At 43.1% G+C, this 24,317-nt stretch overlaps 1 protein-coding gene across 1 annotated transcript in view; it reads right to left on the bottom strand.

Moving 5' to 3' along the window:
- The window catches only part of LOC146868565 (ficolin-2-like), a 426,529-nt gene extending 403,017 nt beyond the window's left edge, over positions 1-23,512 (bottom strand). The window contains exon 1 of the mRNA XM_085611308.1: positions 23,168-23,512. Coding sequence (XP_085467434.1) covers positions 23,168-23,246 — 79 coding nt within the window. The 5' untranslated portion in view covers positions 23,247-23,512. The remainder of the gene's footprint in view (positions 1-23,167) is intronic.
- Between the last annotated feature and the right edge of the window lie 805 nt (positions 23,513-24,317).

Below are 24,317 nucleotides of genomic sequence, written 5' to 3'. Positions count from 1 at the left end.
ACTCTCTACTACTCACTCTACTACTCTCTACTACTCTCTACCACTCACTCTCTAGTACTCTACTACTCACTCTCAACTACTCTCTGCTACTCTCTCTCTGCTACTCACTTTCTACTACTTACTCTACTACTCTCTACTACTCACTCTCTACTATTCTCTCTACTACTCTCACTCTCTACTACTCTCTCTTTACTACTCAATCTCTACTGCTCTCTACTACTCACTCTCTACTACTCACGCTCTTCTACTCACTCTCTACTACTCGCACTCTACTACTCTCTACTACTCACTCCTTACTACACACTCTCTACTACTTGCTCTCTACTACTCGCTCTCTACTACTCACTCTCTACTACTCTCTGTTACTCACTCTACTACTCACTCTCTACTACTCCCTACTACTCACTTTACTACTCACTCTCTACTACTCTCTATTACTCACTTTCTACTACTCCACTACTCTCTACTACTCACTCTCTACTACTCACTCTCTACTACTCTCTCTCTACTAATCTCTCTACTACTCTCTCTACTACTCTCTACTACTCACTCTCTACTACTCTCTACCACTTTCTCTCTGCTATTCACTCTCTACTACTCACTCTCTGCTATTCTCTACTACTCACTCTCTACTACTCACTCTACTACTCTCTTCTACTCTCTACTACTCACTCTCTACTACTCTCTACTACTCACTCTCTGCTACTCACTCTACTACTCTATAATACTCTCTGCTACTCTCTCTACTACTCTCTACTACTCACTCTCTACTCTCTATTACTCATCCTCTACTCTCTACCTCTCTACCTCTCTCTACCGCTCTCTCTACTACTCTCTACCTCTCTACCTCTCTACCTCTACCTCTCTACCTCTACACCTCTACCTCTACACCTCTACCTCTCTACTTCTCTCTACCTCTCTCTACACGCACACATATGCACATATATATGCATATATATGCATATGCATTTATATATATATGTATGTGTATATATATACATATATAAACATATATATAATCTGCATATCTATATAAATACAAATATATATGCATGCATACATATACATATACATATATGCATGTTATGTACATGAAAGTTTGAAAAACACTAAAAAAAGCAAAGCTAACAAGCCACCTAATTACAAACAGAATTGCTTTTACTTAAACGAGGGCGAGACCTATTGCATGTTCAATGCTTGTTTACTTTGGTTCCATCAAGAAGTCATTCAGATGTGTCACACATTTGCCATAAATTCTGAAAGTTAGCACTCTAGTTGCTCATTAGATCACTGTAGTAAAGCTACTGCTCACCAGGGAAGTCTGCTGCTGGTATTCAAAGTGCATGTTTCAGTCTGCATGTCAGAATTTTTTAATGAAATAGAAGAGGATTTGAGAAGTCAAAATGTGCCCTAATTTTTCTTTCTGCAGCACTAATCATAATTTCTATGGCAAAATAAACCCCCTCATTTTGTTCCTTTGCAAATTAAATGTTTTAAGTGTTACCACTTTATTCCAATCAAGATTAGGGGTGGGCGGAATTTGCGGAATTAACCTTCGCAAATTATCGCGAAAATGTTTAAAATTATCGCAAACAAGCAGAAATATCGCGAAGATGCGGAAGTTTTTTTCCGGCATGTTCGCGAGATTTTCTGCATGGTTGCGGGTCGCCAACTTACCCATGTGGTTGCTTGCGGGCGCGGCCATCTTGTTTTGAGTTGTTCTCGCGGTGCATGATCGCGAGAAGAAAGACGTGATCGCGCGACGCATGACGTCACTGCGGGCGCGAACTGTCGCGAGACAGCGTAAATGGCTAAAAACAATACAACATCTCATGGAGAACGCGACCGGATCAAGAAAACTTGTCGGCGAACGCAGGGATTCAGGTAAGGCGATCGCGCGCGAGAATGTATTATTTTACAGCGCGAGCAAGAAACAAATTATCGCCAAGCTGCGGAAACCGGAATTTTTGACATTTTCGCGCTCTCCGCGGAACGCAAAAATGTCAAATTATCGCAATTTCCGCGAACGGAACGAAATTTTTGCCCAGGCCTAATCAAGATGGCTGCAGGTGTGCCATACTTTTGTCATAAGTAAGACTGTTAGCGCTCCAGTTGTTCTTCAGAACACTCTGGGACATTCTGTCATTGGGCTATACTTGGGCTACATCTGGGTGATATTTGTGCAACATTTGGGCTCTTTTGTCTCTGGTGGCCATCTTGGGATACTTATTTGTTATGAAGTTTCCTAATTTCCTCATTTACTACAGTTTCCTCAGTAGGAAATACTTTCAGTTTTTTACTTTGATTCCATTAAGAAGGCATTAAGATGTGTCACACATTTGCCATTAATTCAGAATGTTAGCACTCTAGTTGCTCATTAGATCACTGTAGTAAACCTACTGCTCACCAGGGAATTCTGCTGCTGGTATTGAAAGTGCATGTTTCAGTCTGTATGTCAGACGTTTTTTAATGAAATAGAAGAGGGTTTGAGAAGTCACTCAAAATGTGCCCTAATTTTTCTTTCTGTAGCACTAATCATACTTTCTATGACAAAATGAACCCCCTCGTTTTGTTCCTTTTTAAATTAAATGTTTTAAGAGTTACCACTTTATTCCAATCAAGATGGCTTCAGGTGTGCCATACGTTTGTCATAAGTAGGACTGTTAGTGCTCTAGTTGTTCTTTAGAACACTCTGGGAAGCTGCAGTAGAACACAAAGGAATCAACTGACAGTCTCTGCCCTTGTTGGATGTACATGTTTTACTGAGAATGTCAGACTTCATTCTCACATGACTGAGAAAGATAATGTGAATTTACAGAAAACATGCTCTCAGTTTAGCTCATAGATCACCTTCCAAACCTCTGTGGGAAAAGCACGAGAAAATAGTTTTCTCTCAAACATGATTCATGATATCCCAGCAGAAGGCTTTTTCACATGGTAAAATCACCTTAGAACACACCACAATTCCTAAAATGGGTATGGTACCATCAACAAATGATTTATAATGTAACTAAAGTCTTAAAACCTTCTATTAACTGCAATGCTTTTTAATGAGGTGATATCATGTATATTGGTCCCAAGATGGCTGCCAACACTTCTTGGATGATGTGCTGATAGCCAATCAGATCACACGATGAGATGTGTGGTATCACAAATGTCACCCAGATGTAGCCCACATATAGCCCAATTACAGAAGTGTGCAAAACACTTTTTATTTTTAGTTTTTATGCATTTTTATATAGTGCAGACTGCTCAGGTGTTGGAGTGTTACATCTTACTTGGACCCCTTATTGCGTATTTTGCACAAAGTACATGAGATTGATCTTGCGAAATATTGAACTTTACGATTCTGTTAACCTGAAGCTGCTCTGAACCGGGCTTTGTAACACCTGTTTTTACGTACTGGTTTTAATTAATACTCACTGTATTGTATTAGGAAAGGGGATTTACTGTTTTTATGTACAAGTTTATGATCTATGTTTCTAAATCAGATCGAATAAAGTTTAATTAATTCTATGGCAGGACGGAGGCGAGGATTATGCACATCTTTCCTCACTTTATTTGCATAGCAGTTCAAAGAAAACGTAACACAACAATCCTTAAACAAAAGACTACACAACCCATGAACCATTGGGGGGGGTAGTCTCCAAGGCAACTATAGTCCAATGATATCACAGTGCATCGTATATAATATCGTGACGTCCCTTCCGCTTCCTCTTTCTTCACTGCTCGTCAGTTAAGTGCATTCCTTACATTCTTGGCTTAATCTGACGTTGTTGCTGTTTGTATAGCGGTTTCTTGTGCACGTTATTAGCATTATTGCCTTGGTATTGTTTCATATTCCCTGCGCAGCAGGCTCTTGCCCGAGAGTGTTCTCTCCCTCGCAGTTTCTCCCGCTGTGCGCTCTGCGCTCGGTGAGATCCTGTCAGGCGCGTCTGGTCTGAGCGAGGCAGCTCCATCGAGCGCTCCCGCTGGTCTTTACGCGCGTTTGGGAATCCGGTCACTCCTTTAGTGTCCGCTTGATTCCCGACCAACCCTCGCCTAATTTTGACACCGCTACGCAGTTATTTCCCCACACGGCCACGTTAGTGACCACCACCACCTGGTGGTGGTAATTGGTATTGCGCCTCAATCTATTCTTATAAAAGCTTTGGGGAAAGCCCAGCTGTTGGAGCACCGGCGAGGGGGCTGCCTTAAGGATTTTAAGGGCATTTGTTCTGTGCTCACACCCTCTGCTATCAGGTCTTCTCCAGAAGACCATTTTTACTCCTCCTACCAGGAAGTGGAGGAGGAATGGCCCCCCAACGTCTCCCTCCAGCAGTGGACCAAGCCCTCTCTCTGGCTATTTCTAGGGCGCTGGCTTCTCTTAGGGATCAGGTTGATAAGCTGGCAAAAAGCATCCCTGGGGTGTTCAGTGACCCAGATCTGGTGGTGACGGGTCCCAGTAGCTCCCAGATGGGGAATAAAAGGGCCGTCAAGCATAACGTGGGGCACTTGGAAAGATTTGATAAACTTACGGAGACCTTCCTCAAGAGTGCGCGATCTCTAAAACATGCACCCTGCCGGGAGGAGGAGCACTCCGGAGAAAATTGCGACGCTGTCACCACTATTGTAGACCCTGACGGTGGGTTTCCCTTAGAGGGAGAGGGTGTATTGAGGACGATTTCTTCTCTGATGAGGATAAGGACTCGGGCGTCCCTGCCATCCTGAGTCCCACACCTCTCAGTCCCGGGTTGGGGACAGGGTCCACTCGGACATGTTCGAGCCTACCAAAATTTACCATCCTAGGTCGGTGGAGTGGACCCCTGACACCAAAGTGGCAGAGTATGTGGTGGGGAAAATCCATCAACCCCTTGAAAGGGAGGTCAGGAATAGGATGAGGGGAGAATGCCCCAGGCCCTCACTGAAGGGGAAGTTGTGCCATTTTCTCCAAGTATATGAGGGATCCCAGGAAAGGAATTGATAGGTCTTGGACGTGGTAGGGCCCTTGACCCAAAGTATTCAATTAGCGGAGCATTCAAAAGAGTCAGGATCCCCTTATTCCACTGATATTCTGGCTGTTTGGGCGCACTACCCTAAACCCTAAAACACTACCCCCTCCACTACCCAAACACCACTGCACTACCCTAAACCCTAAAACACTACCCCCAGCACGACACCCTACACTACCCTACACTACCAACACATAACTGCACTACCCGAAACCCTAAATCTACCCCCAGCACAACCCCCTACACTACACCAAACACCACTGCACTACTCTAAACCCTAAAACTTTACCCCCAGTACAACCCCCTTCACTACACAAACACCACTGCACTGCCTTAAACCCTAAAACACTACCCCAGCACGACCCCCTAAACTACACAAACACCACTGCACTACCCTAAACACTAAATCTACCCCCAGCGTCACCCCTACACTACACAAACACCACTGCACTACCCTAAACCCTAAAACACTACCCCCAGCACGACCCCCTTCACTACCCAAACACCACTGCATGACCCTCAACCATAAAACACGACCCCCTACACTACACAAACACCACTGCACTATCCTAAACACTAAAACACTAGAACCCAGCACTACACAAACACCACTGCACTACCCTAAACCCTAAAACACTACCCCCAGCACTACCCCCTACACTACACACACACCACTGCACTACCATAAACCCTAAAACACTACCCCCAGCACCACCTCCTACACTACACAAACACCACTGCACTACCCTAAACCCTAAAACCCTACCCCCAGCACGACTCCCTACACTACCCAAACACCACTGCACTACCATAAACCCTAAAACACTACCCCCAGCACGACTCCCTACACTACCCAAACACCACTGCACTACCATAAACCATAAAACACTACTTCAGCACGACCCCCTACACTACACAAACACCACTGCACTACCCTAAACCCTAAAACACTACCACCACCATGACCCCCTACACTACTCAAACATCACTGCACTACCCTAAACCCTAAAACACTACCCCAGCACGAACCCCTACACTACCCATACACCACTGCACTACCCTAAACCCTAAAACACTACCCCCAGCAGGACCCCCTACACTACTGCACTACCCTAAACCCTAAAACACTACCACAGCACGACCCCCTACACTACCTAAACACCACTGCACTACCCTAAACCCTAAAACACTACCCCCAGCACGACCCCGTACACTACCCAAACACCATTACACTACCCTAAACCCTAAGGAAAAAATACACCCCATGCCCAATCCCCCTTACCTCTCACTCCTCGTGGTTCCTCTCTCCTCGTGGTTCCTGCTTCACGTCGTCTCTGAGGGGCGGTGCACGTAGTTGTGAGGAAACAGAACAGCCTCTGTTCCTTTACAACAACGTGGATCGTCTACATGTTTTTTAGAACGCATGGTCATTTACCATACATACCTTTACAACAAAATTTGTTGTAAAGGCAAGCGTGGTAAATGACCATGAGTTCTAAAAAAATGTGTAGTAATGACTTTGCGATGTACAACGCATGCGTGGTAATGCATGCGTTGTAATGGTATTGCGAAGTAAAAAAGTCATCGTAACGGCTGTTTACCGTTCGAAGCTGGCCCCTGTTCTTCAGTGAGACATTTATTTGATTAATTAGGAGGAAGGAATGTGTTTTTTTTTACCGAAAAGTGCATTTCCAGCTGTTGGATTGTGAAAGTGTCCGCGTGGCCTGGTTTCACTTCCGGTGAGAAAGTGGAAGAGTCTGTTTAGATCTAAAGGAGTTCTGTTGTTGGACGGGGCCGGCGCAACACGTCATCTGAAAACATAGCTAATGGAAAGCGTCCTCCCTGAAGTGTGGAGCAGTGCCATGAGAGTGTGCGTCCCACCGCAGTATGACCGTAGTGCGTGACCCATGTGCTGCCTCCAGGGTACGGGAGGCAGAAGCAGCATCGCAGGTCCTCTTGAAGACCGTTGTAGCACTAATTCTACATTTTGGTACTAGGGCATTTTAACTTTGTTGTTCCTGCCAGATACAAAGAGAAGATCCATTGTTATTCAGTACCCTAGTTACCTTTTTTGTGGGTTGTGGTGCTTGTCACTTCGCTGCCGCGCCAGTGCACACTACTGGGCACCCCTCCTCATGTGCCATCTGCAGGGCCTCTGCCCTCGGATCACTGGTTTCGGTTTCTGGAGTGACAACATAAACAGTTGCTCCCAAAGGACTAGCCTGAACACTTAGGTGAATATCCCCTGCACCAGCATTCCATGGAAATTCTTTCCTAGCTCTCCCACGTCGACGAGGACGTCATAATAGCACGGCTCCACTCGCGACACCGTATGACGTCATCGGAGCCATAAGAGGTCCTCGTCGGTGTGCTGACGTCAGTTCCACCCCTTTTTTCTGTGCCACCGAGGCAAACAGGCAGACCGAGACATTTTCACATGTATACATAGTATAATAAATATATATATATTGACTGAAAAAAACATAGGTTTCAGGCACATTATAGTTAGAAATTAGCATTTAAAAAACCTTAGAAATTCACTGAAAAAACCATAGGTTTCAGGGGCGTTATACTTAGTTGGACATTTCACTCGTACAAAACCATAGACATTCCCCCGTTATAGTTAGTTCAGCTACTATAACTCACGCGCCCGCAATGCACTGCTGATGACATCACATATTACATCACTCATGACATGGTCAGTGACATCACTCGTGACATCACTGATGACATCTCAAATTACATCACTGATGACATCATCCAGTGAATGTGTGTTTTTCTGAAAATTAAATATTTTTATATATGTATATCTCAAGGTCGATGGAAGAATAAATGGGTATATGAGTGTCTAAATGGATGATTTTCTTTTTTTTAAATTGATTGTTTAACTGACTGATTAAGTGTATCTTAGTGAATACATGGGTTAGTGAGTAATGTTTAAATATGTAAATATCTGATCAGTCTCTCACTTTATGTATAAGTTGCTGCATAGGTTGGTGAGTAGCTACATGAGTGTCTGTATGGGTTATTAGTTGTTTTTTTGAGTATCAGTATGAGTGTCTGAGTGTCTGTATGGTTCGGTGGGGGTATTACTTAGTGCATAGATGCATGAATGAGTGACTCACTGTTTGTATGTGTTGAAGACAGCATGTGTGCAGGACTGTATAGGTGGATGAGTGTGTGTATGGGTGTGTTAGTGAGTGAATGACTGTCTCAATAGTGCCTTTATGAGTAACTACATATGTGTTAAACTAGTATATGTGAGTATTGGTGTATATAAGTGAGTATATGTGAGAGTGAGAGATTGGAAGAGTTCCTGTACAAATAAGTAGGTGTTTCTATAAGTGATTGTTTAAGAGAGTAAGTATGTGTAAGTTTCTGTAGAAGTAAGTGTGGCAGTGTGTGTATAACTGTATATGCAAGCAAATGGATGTGTGATACTTTGTTTGCATGTGTGACTATGTGTGTGAGTAACTCTATGGATGAGTGGCGGTGTCTAACAGGATGTATAGGTGTATGAGTACATATGATGAGTGAGTACATGTATGAGTGACTGTATAGGGACTGTTGGTGAATGAGTGGATGTGTGTGTAGATCTTGGAATTACTGAATAGGTGTGTTGTAACTGGTATTGGTATGTCCATTGTTAGTTTGTATTTTTGAGTGTGTGTATCAAAGGTTATATTAGGGTGAGAGGAGGTCTGCCACTCTATCACAAGGATGATGTCATCAGTGATGTCATCAGTGATGTCATTTTGAGATGTCATCAGTGATGTCACTGACCATGTCATGAGTGATGTAATATGTGACGTCATGAGCAGTGAATTGCGGGCGCATGAGTTAATAGTTAGCTGAACTAACTATAACGGGGGAATTTCTATGGTTTTGTACAAGTGAAATGTCCAACTAACTATAACGCCCCTGAAACCTATGATTTTTTCAGTGAATTACCTACTGGCGGTCGCCAGTAGGTAGTTATAGTTAGGACCCCTTTTCCATAGGAAATCCGCAACATTCTATTTTGAATAACTTTGGCGCCGGTCGATGAATCCTCGCGAATTTCTCAAAATAGGTGGGGCGCTACGCTCCGCTCCTACCCTGAAAGTCTCGGGGGGATCCGTCAAGCGGGGGCTGAGATAAAAGGGGGGTCCCAAACGCGTTTTTTACCATGCATTTTTCCATAGGACCTTTAGAACGAGCTACAGCCCGAACGGCTGAACAGAATTACTCGAAATTTGGCAGAGAGGTAGTCCCTAGGTCAAGGAAGTGCCTTTTGTAGGTTTGGTGTAAATCTGTTCAGTAGATTCTGAGAAAATAGCCTTTAAATCAATATATATATCTGAGCCCGCTTACGGTACGCTTACCGTACGCTTACCGTAAGCGTACGGTGGCGTGCGCGAGCGCGATTCTGATTGGCTCTTAGATCTTAGTAAACATTCGAATCGGCCGAAACCAGGAAGCGGCGGCCGCCATTTTGTGTATTTCACTCTGAAAAAAAAGAGTGAAAACAAGAAAAGGGGGCAATGAGGAGAGTTACAGACCCCCTAACATTTGTAAGGGGGTAAAAGAAGGACAGAAAAGTACAAAAAAAACATTTATTGATTTTTAAAAAAATCACGGGGTTCGCGTACGGTAAGCTTACGGTAAGCGTACGGTAAAAAAAAAAAAATAATAAATAAATGAAATGCAGAATTAAGAGTTTAGATATTAGGGAGCTCTAAAAAGAGCTGTTGTGTTTATGAAGTCATTTTTTTTAGTGGTACCTACAAGTAAGTACTGATGCAGAGTCTAAGGTTCAAGAGGAAGACTCTGTTCCCTTCATCATTGAAGTGCACACCATCTCCTCTATAAATGTCTTGCATGTCATAACGCAAGTTGTTGTGGTAAATGGCACCCATACCATAGTCACGGAGGAAAGCAGAAACAGATTTGTTGACGTGCTTTCTTGCTTTGTCAATCTGTGGACAGAAATGATTGGACCAGTTCCATTTTTGCCTTTGGCATATGTTGGAAAACACAAAGGCAGTTTTAGGGAAAAGTGAAAACAGTTGTGCAAAGGTGTCCTTCATAAGCATTTCCAGACCTACCCCAGTCAAAGTGCCTAGGTCATTGCCACCACAGTGCACTATTATGAGGTCAGGGTGTTGGATTTGCATGAAGGATTTCACCAATGGCATCAATTGGTGCCACTTTAACCCTCTCTGACCAATCCATTTAATGTCTACATTTGGCAAAGCAAGGTCTCTCACCATATCTGTTTTCTCTGCAAACTTTTCACTCCAGAAGACATAGCTGTGCCCTACAATCCACACTGTGAACATCTTCAAAGGAGATCTGGATGCACTCAGGAGGTGTCTTTCAGTAGAATGGCAATATGAAAAGAAAGACAGTTTGGAAATGGAGGCATACATATTTTTTTCAAAACAAAAAGAACTGATTGGCTGTTTCATACCATTCTAGAATAAAAACTAGGCTGTATGTGTAAATTAATAGAAGCATGTTTTGTATTGGTACAAAAAAATGTGTAACCAAAGAACAGTACTATGGATTTGCTGTTAGGTTTGAAAAGTCAAGCACTCTTGCTCTGTGGAATTGAAACATTGTTTGGCGAACTTCTGACCTAACTCAACACAGCAATGTTCCATGAGCTATTGCTATGGTAGCAGGCAGAAGTCAAGTTGGGGGAAGGGTACTAGGCAGAAGTCAAGTTGGGGGAAGGGTACTTTTGGAAAAGGGTTGGTTTTCAACCAATAGAAATGTGTGATTACATTTGAAAAAAAGGGGGAAGCACTGAGATTTGAAACTTACATGTATATGTGTGGAAAAATAGAGGGAAAGTTTGCCATTATCTGGTTCTGCTGAGAGGAGAGAGGTGAACACAACAGAGATCCTGGCTCTGATAATCTGCTGTTTGAGTGTCACATTTCTTTCACAACTAACTAATTTTAAAGGTGAGTTTACAGTTTGAGAGGGGATGTATGTGGTAACTTAAGAAATGAATAATAGAAATGGAAATTGTTTTTGTTGTAGTTGCGTTTATCATTTTCTGTTTTTGGAGAAATTTAAATGTGAGGAACATGTAAAATAATATGGAGTATGTTTGCACAATAAATTAAGGTGTACTGGAAAAAAAAAGAATAGTTTAAGGGTTTGAGGTTGGACTCAGTAATGCAAATACATTCAGCATCACTAAGGCTGGTTGCCCTTGCTGGAGTGTAGGCAGTCACCGAGAATACACATGGTGGTGGTCTGAAAAAACAGTTTGGACATGTGCATTTAAATAAATCAAAAAAAGTGGTTTCATAATGTGTCAGTCTGTAAAAGTGATTTTCACTTGCCCCGAAAAAAAAAGAGCAGTAAGTGTGCTTTCAAATTGGCAAAGAAATTTCGTTTTGGGACTAATGTGAAAACATGACTCTGTGTGCAGAGAGGATTTATAGGCAGAGATTTATTGCGTATTGCTCTGGTGATTTCACAGTTGCATTAGATGGAAAGGGGGAGCGAATTTTTGGGGGAAGAAGCAGACTCTTAGCACACACCCATGTGCTTGCCATGTATAATCATGCACAGTATTTACAAGCGAGTGGGGTTTTCAGGTTTCAGTCTGTAATGCAAATACATTCAGCATCACTAAGGCTGGTTGCCCTTGCTGGAGTGTAGGCAGTCACCGAGAATACACATGGTGGTGGTCTGAAAAAACAGTTTGGACATGTGCATTTAAATAAATCAAAAAAAGTGGTTTCATAATGTGTCAGTCTGTAAAAGTGATTTTCACTTGCCCCGAAAAAAAAAAGAGCAGTAAGTGTGCTTTCAAATTGGCAAAGAAATTTCGTTTTGGGACTAATGTGAAAACATGACTCTGTGTGCAGAGAGGAATTATAGGCAGAGATTTATTGCGTATTGCTCTGGTGATTTCACAGTTGCATTAGATGGAAAGGGGGAGCGAATTTTTGGGGGAAGAGGCAGACTCTTAGCACACACCCATGTGCTTGCCATGTATAATCATGCACAGTATTTACAAGCGAGTGGGGTTTTCAGGTTTCAGTCTGTAATGCAAATACATTCAGCATCACTAAGGCTGGTTGCCCTTGCTGGAGTGTAGGCAGTCACCGAGAATACACATGGTGGTGGTCTGAAAAAACAGTTTGGACATGTGCATTTAAATAAATCAAAAAAAGTGGTTTCATAATGTGTCAGTCTGTAAAAGTGATTTTCACTTGCCCCGAAAAAAAAAAGAGCAGTAAGTGTGCTTTCAAATTGGCAAAGAAATTTCGTTTTGGGACTAATGTGAAAACATGACTCTGTGTGCAGAGAGGAATTATAGGCAGAGATTTATTGCGTATTGCTCTGGTGATTTCACAGTTGCATTAGATGGAAAGGGGGAGCGAATTTTTTGGGGAAGAAGCAGACTCTTAGCACACACCCATGTGCTTGCCATGTATAATCATGCACAGTATTTACAAGCGAGTGGGGTTTTCAGGTTTCAGTCTGTAATGCAAATACATTCAGCATCACTAAGGCTGGTTGCCCTTGCTGGAGTGTAGGCAGTCACCGAGAATACACATGGTGGTGGTCTGAAAAAACAGTTTGGACATGTGCATTTAAATAAATCAAAAAAAGTGGTTTCATAATGTGTCAGTCTGTAAAAGTGATTTTCACTTGCCCCGAAAAAAAAAAGAGCAGTAAGTGTGCTTTCAAATTGGCAAAGAAATTTCGTTTTGGGACTAATGTGAAAACATGACTCTGTGTGCAGAGAGGAATTATAGGCAGAGATTTATTGCGTATTGCTCTGGTGATTTCACAGTTGCATTAGATGGAAAGGGGGAGCGAAATTTTGGGGGAAGAAGCAGACTCTTAGCACACACCCATGTGCTTGCCATGTATAATCATGCACAGTATTTACAAGCGAGTGGGGTTTTCAGGTTTCAGTCTGTAATGCAAATACATTCAGCATCACTAAGGCTGGTTGCCCTTGCTGGAGTGTAGGCAGTCACCGAGAATACACATGGTGTCTCTCAAGGACCTTGTAATGTGTTTATTGATTTTTAGTGTTTTTTTAAAAAAAAAAAAAAAAGTACGCGCACCGTACGCGTACGCTAAAAAAAAAATAAAAAAAAGTTTTTAAAAACATATGTAAAAAAAAGATGAAAGATAAGGTTGGCTCTTAAAAGAACCGTTGTGTTCATGCAGGGACAGAGGAAAGGAAGCATGGGAAAATTATTCAAAGCGACAAATGTGCTGATCTATTTTGTTGTTCACTAGGGAAACACTGGTCTCTCTATAGCAAATTAGATCTTGACAAAATGTGCATCGAATATCAACCTTCCGAAATCGAGGGTTGATTTCCAGAGGGCCAGCAAAAGGAGATTCTCCCCCCACAGATAAAGGGCTCACCTGACCTGCAGAAGAAGGAGTCAGCCCTGCAGATGATGGTTCAGGCTGAGCTGCTGTGGATGCACTGGCTTGTCTTTCTGAAGAGTTACCTCCAAAAAGATGACCATGTGTCCTTCTGTGTACATCCTGGAGGTGTCTCTTCATGGTGTGATTCCCAAAGGAATACTTCCTGTTAGGATTACCTCTAGAAAGTACACGCTTACACAGCTTACAAGTCACTAAGGGTGCATTTACCTTTTGCTGGCCTTCAGGAAAAGTAAAATAATCCCATACATAAGAGGGCTTTTGTTTCCTCGATCTCTGCCTCAAGACAGTGCTGCTAGTGCTAGCCTCACTCTCAGAAGAGCTCTGCTGTTCTGCCATCGTATCCCAAAGACAAACCAGCTCCTTCTCCCAAGGGATCACAAGCAGAAATGAGGGGAATGGGTGTGGTGTAGGAGAGTTCTAGAACTGAAAGTAGTTTCAACCAATCAAAAGTTGTGTTTCATGATCACATGACCTACCATACGCTTACGGTACGCTTACGGTACGCTTACGGCAAAAGTGCGCATGCGCGTAAAAAAGACACGCGCTTGCGCGCATGTGCATAACAGTCACTCCCGGCACTTCCGCGTAACGTGCGCGTGTAGCGTACACGCGTACGCGTCCCACGCGGAGTACGCGCGGCTACGCAAATTGCGTAACTATACGCAAGCAGCGTAGGAAAATTACGGACGTTGCGTAAACCGTACGCTTACCGTGAGCTTACGGTACGCGTACTAAAAAAAGAAAAAAAAAAAAGAAAAAAAGTACTGCAAATAAATTTTACATGTTTATTTTAAAAAATATATAAAAAAAAAACATATTAAAGAATTTTAAAAATTTAATCATAGTCTTTATAAAAGGTAAGAAAATTAAAATAAAAATATGTTAGAAAAAATAGAAGAAAAAAAAAAAATAGCATTTAAAAAACCTTGCAAATTCACTGAAAAAACCATGGGTTTCACACACGTTATAGTTAGGAATTAGCATTTAAAAAACCTTGCAAATTCACTGAAAAAACCATGGGTTTCACACACGTTATAGTTAGGAATTAGCATTTAAAAAACCTTAGAAATTCAGTGAAAAAACCATAGGTTTCACACACGTTATAGTTAGGAATTAGCATTTAAAAAACCTTAGAAATTCAGTGAAAAAACCATAGGTTTCACACATGTTATAGTTAGCTGGACATTTTACTCGTAAAAAACCAATGAAATTCCCCCGTTATAGTTAGTTCAGCTAACTATAACTCGCGCGCCCGCAATGCACTGCTGATGACGTCACATATTACATCACTCATGACATGGTCAGTGACATCACTCATGACATCACTGATGACATCTCAAATGACATCACTGATGACCTCACTGATGACATCATCCTTGTGATAGAGTGGCAGACCTCCTCTTCCCCTAATAAAACCTTTGATACACACATTCAAAAATAGAGACTAAAATTTACAAAACAATGGACATACCAATAACAGTTACAACAACCTCTTCAGTAATTCTAAGATCCACATACACATCCACTCATTCACCAACAGTCCAATACAGTCACTCATACATGTACTCACTTATCATATGTACTCATACACCTATACATCCTGTTACACAATGCCACTCATCCATAGAGCTACTCACACACATAGTCACTCATGCTAATAAAGAATCAAACATACATTTACTTGCATATACAGTTATACACACACCACCACACTTACTTCTACGGAAACTTACACATACTTAGTCTTTTAAACAATTACTTATAGAAATACATACTTATTCATACAGGAACTCTTTCAATCTCTCACTCTCACATATACTCACATATATAAACCAATAGTCACATATACTAGTTTTAAACATATGTAGTTACTCATAAAGACACTATTGAGACAGTCATTCACTCACTAACACACCCATACACACACTCATCCACCCATGCAGTCCTGCACACATGCTCTGTTCAACACATACAAACAGTGAGTCACTCATTCATGCACCTATGCACTACGTCATACCCCCCACCGAACCATGCAGACACTCATACTGATACTCAAAAAACCAACTAATAACCTATATAGACACCCATGTAGCTACTCTCCAACCCATGCAGCCACTTATACACAAAGTGAGAGACTGATACAGATATTTATATATTTAAACATTACTCACTAAGCCATGTATTCACTATGATACACTTAATCAGTCAGTTACACAATCAGTTTTTCAAAAAGAAATCATCCATTTAGACAGTAATATACCCATTTATTCTTCCATCGACCTTGAGATATACATATATAAAACATATTTAATTTTCAGAAAAACACACATTCACTGGATGATGTCATCAGTGAGGTCATCAGTGATGTCATTTGAGATGTCATCAGTGATGTCATGAGTGATGTCACTGACCATGTCATGAGTGATGTAATATGTGACATCATCAGCAGTGCATTGCGGGCGCGCGAGTTATAGTTAGCTGAACTAACTATAACGGGGGAATTTCATTGGTTTTTTACGAGTAAAATGTCCAGCTAACTATAACATGTGTGAAACCTATGGTTTTTTCACTGAATTTCTAAGGTTTTTTAAATGCTAATTCCTAACTATAACGTGTGTGAAACCTATGGTTTTTTCACTGAATATATATATATATATGTATATATAATATATTACCTACTGGCGGTCGCCAGTAGGTAGTTATAGTTAGGACCCTGTTTCCATAGGAAAACCGCAACATTCTATTTGGAATAACTTTGGCGCCGGTCGACGAATCCTCGCGAAATTTTCAAAATAGGTGGGGCGCTACGCTCCGCTCCTACCCTGAAAGTCTCGGGGGGATTCGTCAAGCGGGGGCTGAGATAAAAGGGGGGTCCCAAAAAGCGTTTTTCCCATGCATTTATCCATAGGACCTTTAGACACAGCTACAGCCCGAACGGCTGAACAGAGTTCCTTGAAATTTGGCAGAGAGGTAGTCTACAGGTCAAGGAAGTGCCTTTTGTAGGTTTGGTGTAAATCTGTTCAGTAGATTCTGAGAAAATAGCCTTTAAATCAATATATATATCTGAGCCAGCTTACGGTGCGCTTACGGTGCGCTTACCGTACGCGTACACTGCCGTGCGCGAGCGCGATTCTGATTGGCTGTTAGATCTTAGTAAACATTCGAATCGGTCGAAACCAGGAAGCGGCGGCCGCCATTTTCTCTCTCGCAGTCTGAGAGGGGGTTAAAAAACAAAGGCCAAAAACATGTAAAGGGGCTGTTTAGACAGCTCCTAAGCACCTAGCCATGTTGAGGGAGTCCTCAAAGATCCCCCAAGGCCAAAAACGGAATTTTAATTTTTTCGATAATTTCGCCGATTACGCTTACCGTACGCGTACGGTAAAAATGTAATAAAAAAATATAAAAAATCCATACTCTCCCCACCCCATGTGCAAATGGTTCCCGAAGGGCACCATTTGTGCATGGCATATCACACATTTTCTTAAAAAATTAAAATTAATAAAAAAAAAAAAATATCCATACTCTCTCCACCCCATGTGCAAATGGTGCATATCACAGATTTGTGAAAAATTAAAATATTACCTTTCACAACGAAGCGCATCATATGTCCTCCATGTGTGCACGGTGCGCGAAGCGCATCGTGCGTACATGGCCCATCTAGCGTAACGTGGGCACGCGGTGCGCGTAGCGCACCGCGTGCCCACCGTGCGTGCATGGCACTAACTGCGTAAAGTGGGCGCGCGGTGCGCGAAGCGCACCGTGCGCGCACGGAACGAACTGCGTTAAGTGGGCGCGCACGCCACGAATGGCGTAAAGTAACTTAGCATTTAAAAAAACGTACAAATTCACTGAAAAAAACATAGGTTTCACACACGTTATAGTTAGGAATTAGCATTTAAAAAACCTTGCAAATTCAGTGAAAAAACCATAGGTTTCACACATGTTATAGTTAGCTGGAAATTTTACTGATAAAAAACCAATGAAATTCCCCCGTTATAGTTAGTGCAGGCAACTATAACTCACGCGACCGCAATCTTCTGCTGATGCTAATACTGTATTTAGACACTTATTTGCCCATGTCTTCTTCCATTAAATTTTAGCTATACATATATTACAAATATTTTTTTTTCATAAAGACACATATGTCATCAGCAGAGGATTGCGGTCGCGTGAGTTATAGTTGCCTGCACTAACTATAATGGGGGAATTTCATTGGTTTTTTATCAGTAAAATTTCCAGCTAACTATAACATGTGTGAAACCTATGGTTTTTTCACTGAATTTGCAAGGTTTTTTAAATGCTAATTCCTAACTATAACGTGTGTGAAACCTATGGTTTTTTCAGTGAATAAATATATATATACATATATATGTATGTGTGTGTTTGTGTGTGTATACATATGGGTGTGTGTATATATGTATAGAAGTACATATATATATATATTTGGGGATTTTATGGCACAAAATGCATCATCCAAGTGAGTAAACTCACCATGAAATATCAGATCAATGCAGTCTCCTCCGCCTGCTTCCACACCTTCCTCATACTCCAAAAAATCTCCAAGTGGCTCCCCGCCAACACCAGGAAAACCGTCACTCAAGCTCTAGTTACTAGCCAGCTGGACTATGGAAACACAATTTATGTAGGAATCACCACTCAACTCCTGAAGAGACTCCAGACAATTTAGAACGCTGCCGCTAGACTCATCCTCAACCTCCTCAAATAGGCCTACATCACCCCCACCCCAGAAACCTCCACTGGCCCCCTTTGCAGAAAAGATGCCACTTCAAGATGCTTACACACGCCTTCAAGCCCTCCACGACCTAGGACCAGCACACAGCAACCACAGCCTGAACTTCCACCAACCCTCCAGACACCTGCGTTCCACCTCCCTCACCCACACTCTCCGCCTTCGCCGAAGCTACAGTGGAGAACAATCCTTCTCCTACTTAGCCACATACTCCTGGAACGACCTCCCCCTCTACCTCTGAGCATCATCCTCCCTGCAGGAATTCAGAAAGGGACGCAAGACATGGCTTATGGACTGAGCCCAGCAAGAACCCAGCACCTGGACACCCTCTCACATAATTAACCGCGCTCTAAAAATCCGAGTTGATTGATTGATTAATTGATTGAGTGGTTGATTGATTGATTGATTGTAAAACTCATGTACTGCCCCGCAGGGCAAATATTTACTCTGCATTTGAACATCTTTTCTGAATATTATTTGCTATTTGTGGCTCAGTTCCAGATCTTAGCTATAACTTCCATTGCATAATAATACATCATTCATCAAAAAGAGTGATACTTCGAGAAGCAACGGATAAGTTGCATGATTGGGGAATTTTGTTTGTTCCTCTAATGTGTAAAGTTGAAGAATTATGTATTTTGGAATTGAGACTAACACAAGTGCAAAAATGGAATAGTGGATTCCCTTTCACGATTACGTGTGTCATTTCTCAACCAATAAAATCCAATAGAATCTTGTTAGTCATTGTGTAGGTCGGTAAACACTATAGCTGACTTCAAGCTACATGAACCTTTCATTGACTTACATGCAACAAGCTATTTTTTAGATACAATCACATAATAAAATACATTCCGAGATGCTTACATTTCCATCCAAATGTAACAATCTCATTAGTCAAAACATTCTTATTATCCATTTATGAGGTTATTGTCAATGTACAATCATCTGGTAATATGGCTTTTCCCCACTCTTTATCTTGATTGATATGCACACTTTTGAAAACCCACATATCTTCATCTAAACTTAACCTATTCACATCAACGTCAGTGGAAAGAAAGGATACCTTCCATCACCCTATAAACACCCCAGCAGTCCCTCCCAGGAAGGGAAAGGACAATGTGACCAGGAAGTGGCATCACCCGTGAAACCTGCTCACTAAGTCCTACCTCAGAAGTGACATCACTCTCAGGCCATGTGAGCAGGATGTGACATCACCCATGAGCCCTGACCATCCCCGGATTCCACATGAGCTACGAGCTCTGACCTAGGAGGCCTACTCCATGAAGTAACAACACTAGCCCTTCTAACTCAGAAAAGGCCCGAGGCCTCCCTAGAGAGGCCTCACCCTCAATCTAAACCCACCCTGCCTTGTATGGTTTAGGAAATGCAGCTGTAGGCCCCCACAGACATCAGTCTGTCCAAAGAGCCAGTGCACCCTTAGACAGCACAACCACAACAGGTAGGCTATGTAGGTCTTTATACCAACCCTGCATTGCAGTCTGTGGAGAGGGATATAGAGAGAACAGAATCTCAAACGATTTTAAATAAAATGTGTTTGTGTGTGTGTCTTTTGAATATCTCTGTGACTGTGCATGCTCACGGGTAAGGCTTGTACTGTTACTGCCCTTGTGGTACCTGTTGTGTGCATGAGAGGGAAGCATTCATTGTGGACACTTGAGTGGTAGGCATGCTTGCATGGGTGGTTTTACACAGCACATACCTGGTTGTAGAGCAAGGGGGTAGGGGATAATCAGAGCAGGGAGTTGGACATAGGAGAGCAGTGCAATGGGAGGGAATAGCTGAGATAAAAGAAAAAGTGAACCTCCTTTCTTGTCTCTTCCCTTCTCATCTTTCCCATTGTTCTCTGTTTATGTGAGGCACGCTGGCACTCCTGATGCCCATGTGGCACTCTGATGCTCTGCGCGTGAGGGAAGTGTTCTCTGCTAATGCCCATGTCACACCTGACGTGTGTGTGAGGCCAACTTGTCCTGCTGAAGCTCGTGTTAACCAAGTTTCACTGACATACAACACAGGTACAGAATAGGTAATAACCTAGCTTATGTGGCCAAAAACAAAACCACTTCTGATGGGAAGCCCAGACCAGAAGTCAGGAGATTGTCAGGCTTGAAACAAAGGAATGCAAGAAGGAAGGATCCAAAGCCAGGTATTTTCCATCAATACACCCAGGACCATGAACAACTTAAATATCAACATGTCCCAGCCCCTCCTTCACTTTAGAACAAGCTGAAGAGACTCTTCAAAGAGCACCCTACAGGATAGGAACCCACCACCCCTGGCACCTCCGACACGATGTTGAACCCCAACCCTGGGCTCGCAGCGCTGTTCAGAGGGATAGTGCCTCTCCAGCTACATTTGCTTTATAGAAATACCATTATCTACACTGACAGAACAGTAAGAAGGCAGGTGGCAGCAGGATCTCCATCCCTGATCACAGAACATATACAGGCCCGGCCCCGGGATTCGGGATCCGAGAGGGCCAGGGAGAAGCATAGTAGGGCCATAAAGATGAATGGGGTTGCCCTGCATCTCCCAGGTGTTTAAGAGCTGGGTCTGCACATGCAGGATAGTCTTGCAGAGGTGAGGAGCAGCATACTCTACCTACTGTCCGGGTTGTGCCTACTAATTTTACTCAGTATTTCTAAGGGTTTGTACCTATGTGCTTTACCTCTTCTGCTTTCTCTACCTCACCCCCTTTCACTTTCTGCCTCACAGTTCGCTCTCTCTGCTTCTAGCCACCTCATTCTCTTCTCTCTCCACATCATGCTCCTCTTTCTCTGCCTCACCCTCTTACTCCCTACCTCATCCTCATTTCTCCTTGCTATGTATGGCCTCCACTCTCTGCCTCATCCTTTCTTTCCAGCTCACCTCCCTCTTACTCCACCTTGCCATGCTTCTACTGTGCATCAGCCTCCTCTCTCTCCGCCTCACCCTTCTGTTTCCACCTCACCCATCTCTCCCCACCTCATCAATCTTGCTTGTCCTCCCATTCCTCTAACTCTGCACCATCCTCCTCTGTCTTTCCAATCCACCCTTCTCTTCACGGTCTTCTCTCTCATGCGCACGATCCTCCCTCTCTCTGCCTCCCCCTCCTCCTACCTCTCTCCCAACTCCCCTACCCATCACTCTCGCCTTTCAATGCATTCCTAGCTTCTCATGCAATCAAAACACAGAATTTTTCGGGAAATAGTTTTTGGAGAGAGAATAAGCCCACGGGGACCACAGTGTGCTGATTGTGCCTTAAATTCCTTTAAATTATGTTAGGAGAGTCGAGATATTTGAACGACTGTACGTACATTTTCAATTACTTTTCTTGGGATGGAAACATCCAATCACAATGTTTCTGCTGTATGGCCTCTCCTTAGTACCATGTGATGGGAGCTTGGTTCTGTCTCTTCTCATGTATTGGGAGCGTCATAGATACCCCAGTTGTTCACACATGCATGAGAACAGCCATCATTCCGACTGACTTCACGCCTGTCCCAGACACTTCAAGCAGCCCATGGCATTGGCGTTATTCATGAAAGCTAAACAATTAAGCAGATAAAGCGAGGCTGCAGGCCCAGGTGGAATTAAGAAAAAGAACAAAAGTTGTGAATCTAATTGTAAATAGGCCCACCTGGACATCCCTCTAGATCCGGGCCTGAACATATACAACGTGTGCAACGAGCGTCATATAATGCGAAGTTACAGGACACGTGGCGGCAGCATCTGTCTCCTCAGACACAAAACCATGTGCAGAAATACTTCAAGTTTCCCCCACCTGCCCGCAACCCGCCCCGCCACCCCACCGCTCTTACCTGTGCGAGCCCCCACCGCCTATGATGGTTTAGATGTCTCGGACTGAGGTGCTGAGGCTTTCCTCGCCACCCCATATGTAGCATCTGGAGATGTAGCCATGGTCCATGAATTCAAATAAATGAGAGGAATGTTGAATGAATGTATGCAACAGTGGATGAAGACATAAGGATGGAGAAATGAATGAAGGTATGCAATAGTGGATGCAGAAATGAGGATGGAGGAATGAATGACTGTATGCAGTAGTGGATGAAGAAATTAGAATGGAGGAATGAATGTATGCAACAGTGAATGAAGACATTAGGATGGAGGAATGAATGAACGTATGCAATAGTGTATGAAGAAATGAGGATGGAGGAATGAATGTATGCAACAGTGAATGAAGACATTAGGATGGAGGAATGAATGAACGTATGCAATAGTGTATGAAGAAATGAGGATGGAGGAATGAATGACTGCATGCAGTAGTGAATGAAGAAATGAGGGTGGAGGAATGAATGACTGTATGCAATAGTGGATGCAGAAATGAGGATGGAGGAATGAATGACTGCATGCAGTAGTGAATGAAGAAAGGAGGGTGGAGGAATAAATGACTGTATGCAGTAGTGAATGAAGAAATGAGGGTGGAGGAATGAATGACTGTATGCAATAGTGGATGCAGAAATGAGGATGGAGGAATGAATGACTGCATGCAGTAGTGAATGAAGAAATGAGGGTGGAGGAATGAATGACTGTATGCAATAGTGGATGAAGAAATTAGAATGGAGGAATGAATGGTTGCAACAGTGAATGAAGACATTAGGATGGAGGAATGAATGAATGTATGCAACAGTGGATAAAGAAATGAGGATGGAGGAATGAATGACTGCATGCAGTAGTGAATGAAGAAAGGAGGGTGGAGGAATGAATGACTGTATTCAGTAGTGGGTGAGGTAATGAGGATGGAGGAATAAATGAACGTATGCAATGGAACGATGAACAATCATAAATCCGCAGGAACATCTCTAGGAACTCTTAAAAAGACACATTGCTTAATTTTGATCCAAGGAACATTTTGTGTGGGGTTCTGTAGTTTTAACACTAATTACATTTGGGAACAAATACGTTGCTTCAAGGAAAAGATGCAAGGCTCATTGTTTAAAGGGTGCAGAAAGGTTTGCTGGCCGGTGCTTGTGTGTGGTTTGCTCACCTGGGCAGGTGTCTTCGGCGCTGCACAGCGTCACAGCGCACAGGGCAAAGAACCACGTGGACTGTACAACCCCTCTCATGGCTGCTGACGGTCTCGCAGATGGGTCAGTCCCTGTTCTTTTCGAGCCCAGTACTTGTTGAAAGTATTCTTCAAGTAACAGAGAAAAAAACCCGAACCTCCTTATATCGGTTTCACACCCCCTTCCGTTCCCTCCCTGGCTCTCTTGGCCGCCACGTTCCTTTCAGCACCCTTCACCCTCATCTAATAGATAGATGACGTCTTTGTGATGTTAACCGAAGGGTCATCAATTGTAGCAGCCCTATTAACGTTCTTGTGTCTCGCTCTAACTCAAGCGTGACATTTTGGATTGCCTCTAAGCTCTCATTTGCTGTTATTTTCTAAGCTGTCGAAAGAGCCCTTTTCATTGGCCTTCGGCCAAGATAGCAACGAGTTGGCTCGTCTTTCAACCTTAACCACTAAGATTTTCCGATTCCAGTAATAACGTTTTTATTGTTCCAAGTCCAAATAACATAGGGCTCCCAAGGGTCAGTGAGCATTGTATCTGATGTCCTAGAATTCGCAGTAACTTCGCCTGCCCCCCCCCCCCTTGATTGCAGCCCAACAAGAGAACGGCGGTGAGCGAGACTGTAGCTGTAGTTTAGCCCAGGGACGAGGTCCCGCACCCCACGCACGGGGCGGCCTGCAGCGGAAGCCCAGACAAGCGCTGCTGGGAAACAACAGCCGAGAAACGATCGGACTGGAGACCTCGCAATCGGACACTGCGAGACCTGCAGCAGGGACTTGAGAGAGGGAGCTAGGTCTGGAACTGGTGCAGAACCAAGCCACAAGGCCTATCTATGGCCAGCCAAAATCCCATCATGTGAAACCTTTGCTCAAGAGCCTCCACTGGCTCCCCATGACTCAACGCTGTCTTTTCAAACTAGGCTGCACGATCTACAAAGCCCTCTCAGATCACGATCTGGCTTTTATTGCCACAAAAATACAGTGATATGTCCCTTCCCGTGAGTTATGTTCTTCAAATATGAACTTACTGACCCCCTGCCCATTCAAATGTAAAAAACACGGCGGTCTAAGATTCTCGACCCTAGCACCACAATTCTGGAACTCCCTTCCTCCTGAGTTACCTCCT

This window comes from Triturus cristatus, chromosome 1_2 (assembly GCF_964204655.1).
Source record: "Triturus cristatus chromosome 1_2, aTriCri1.1, whole genome shotgun sequence".
In the NCBI taxonomy this organism is placed as follows: Eukaryota; Metazoa; Chordata; class Amphibia; order Caudata; family Salamandridae; genus Triturus; species Triturus cristatus.
Note: the sequence above shows the minus strand (reverse complement) of the source record. Positions and strands in the feature narration are given on the sequence as shown.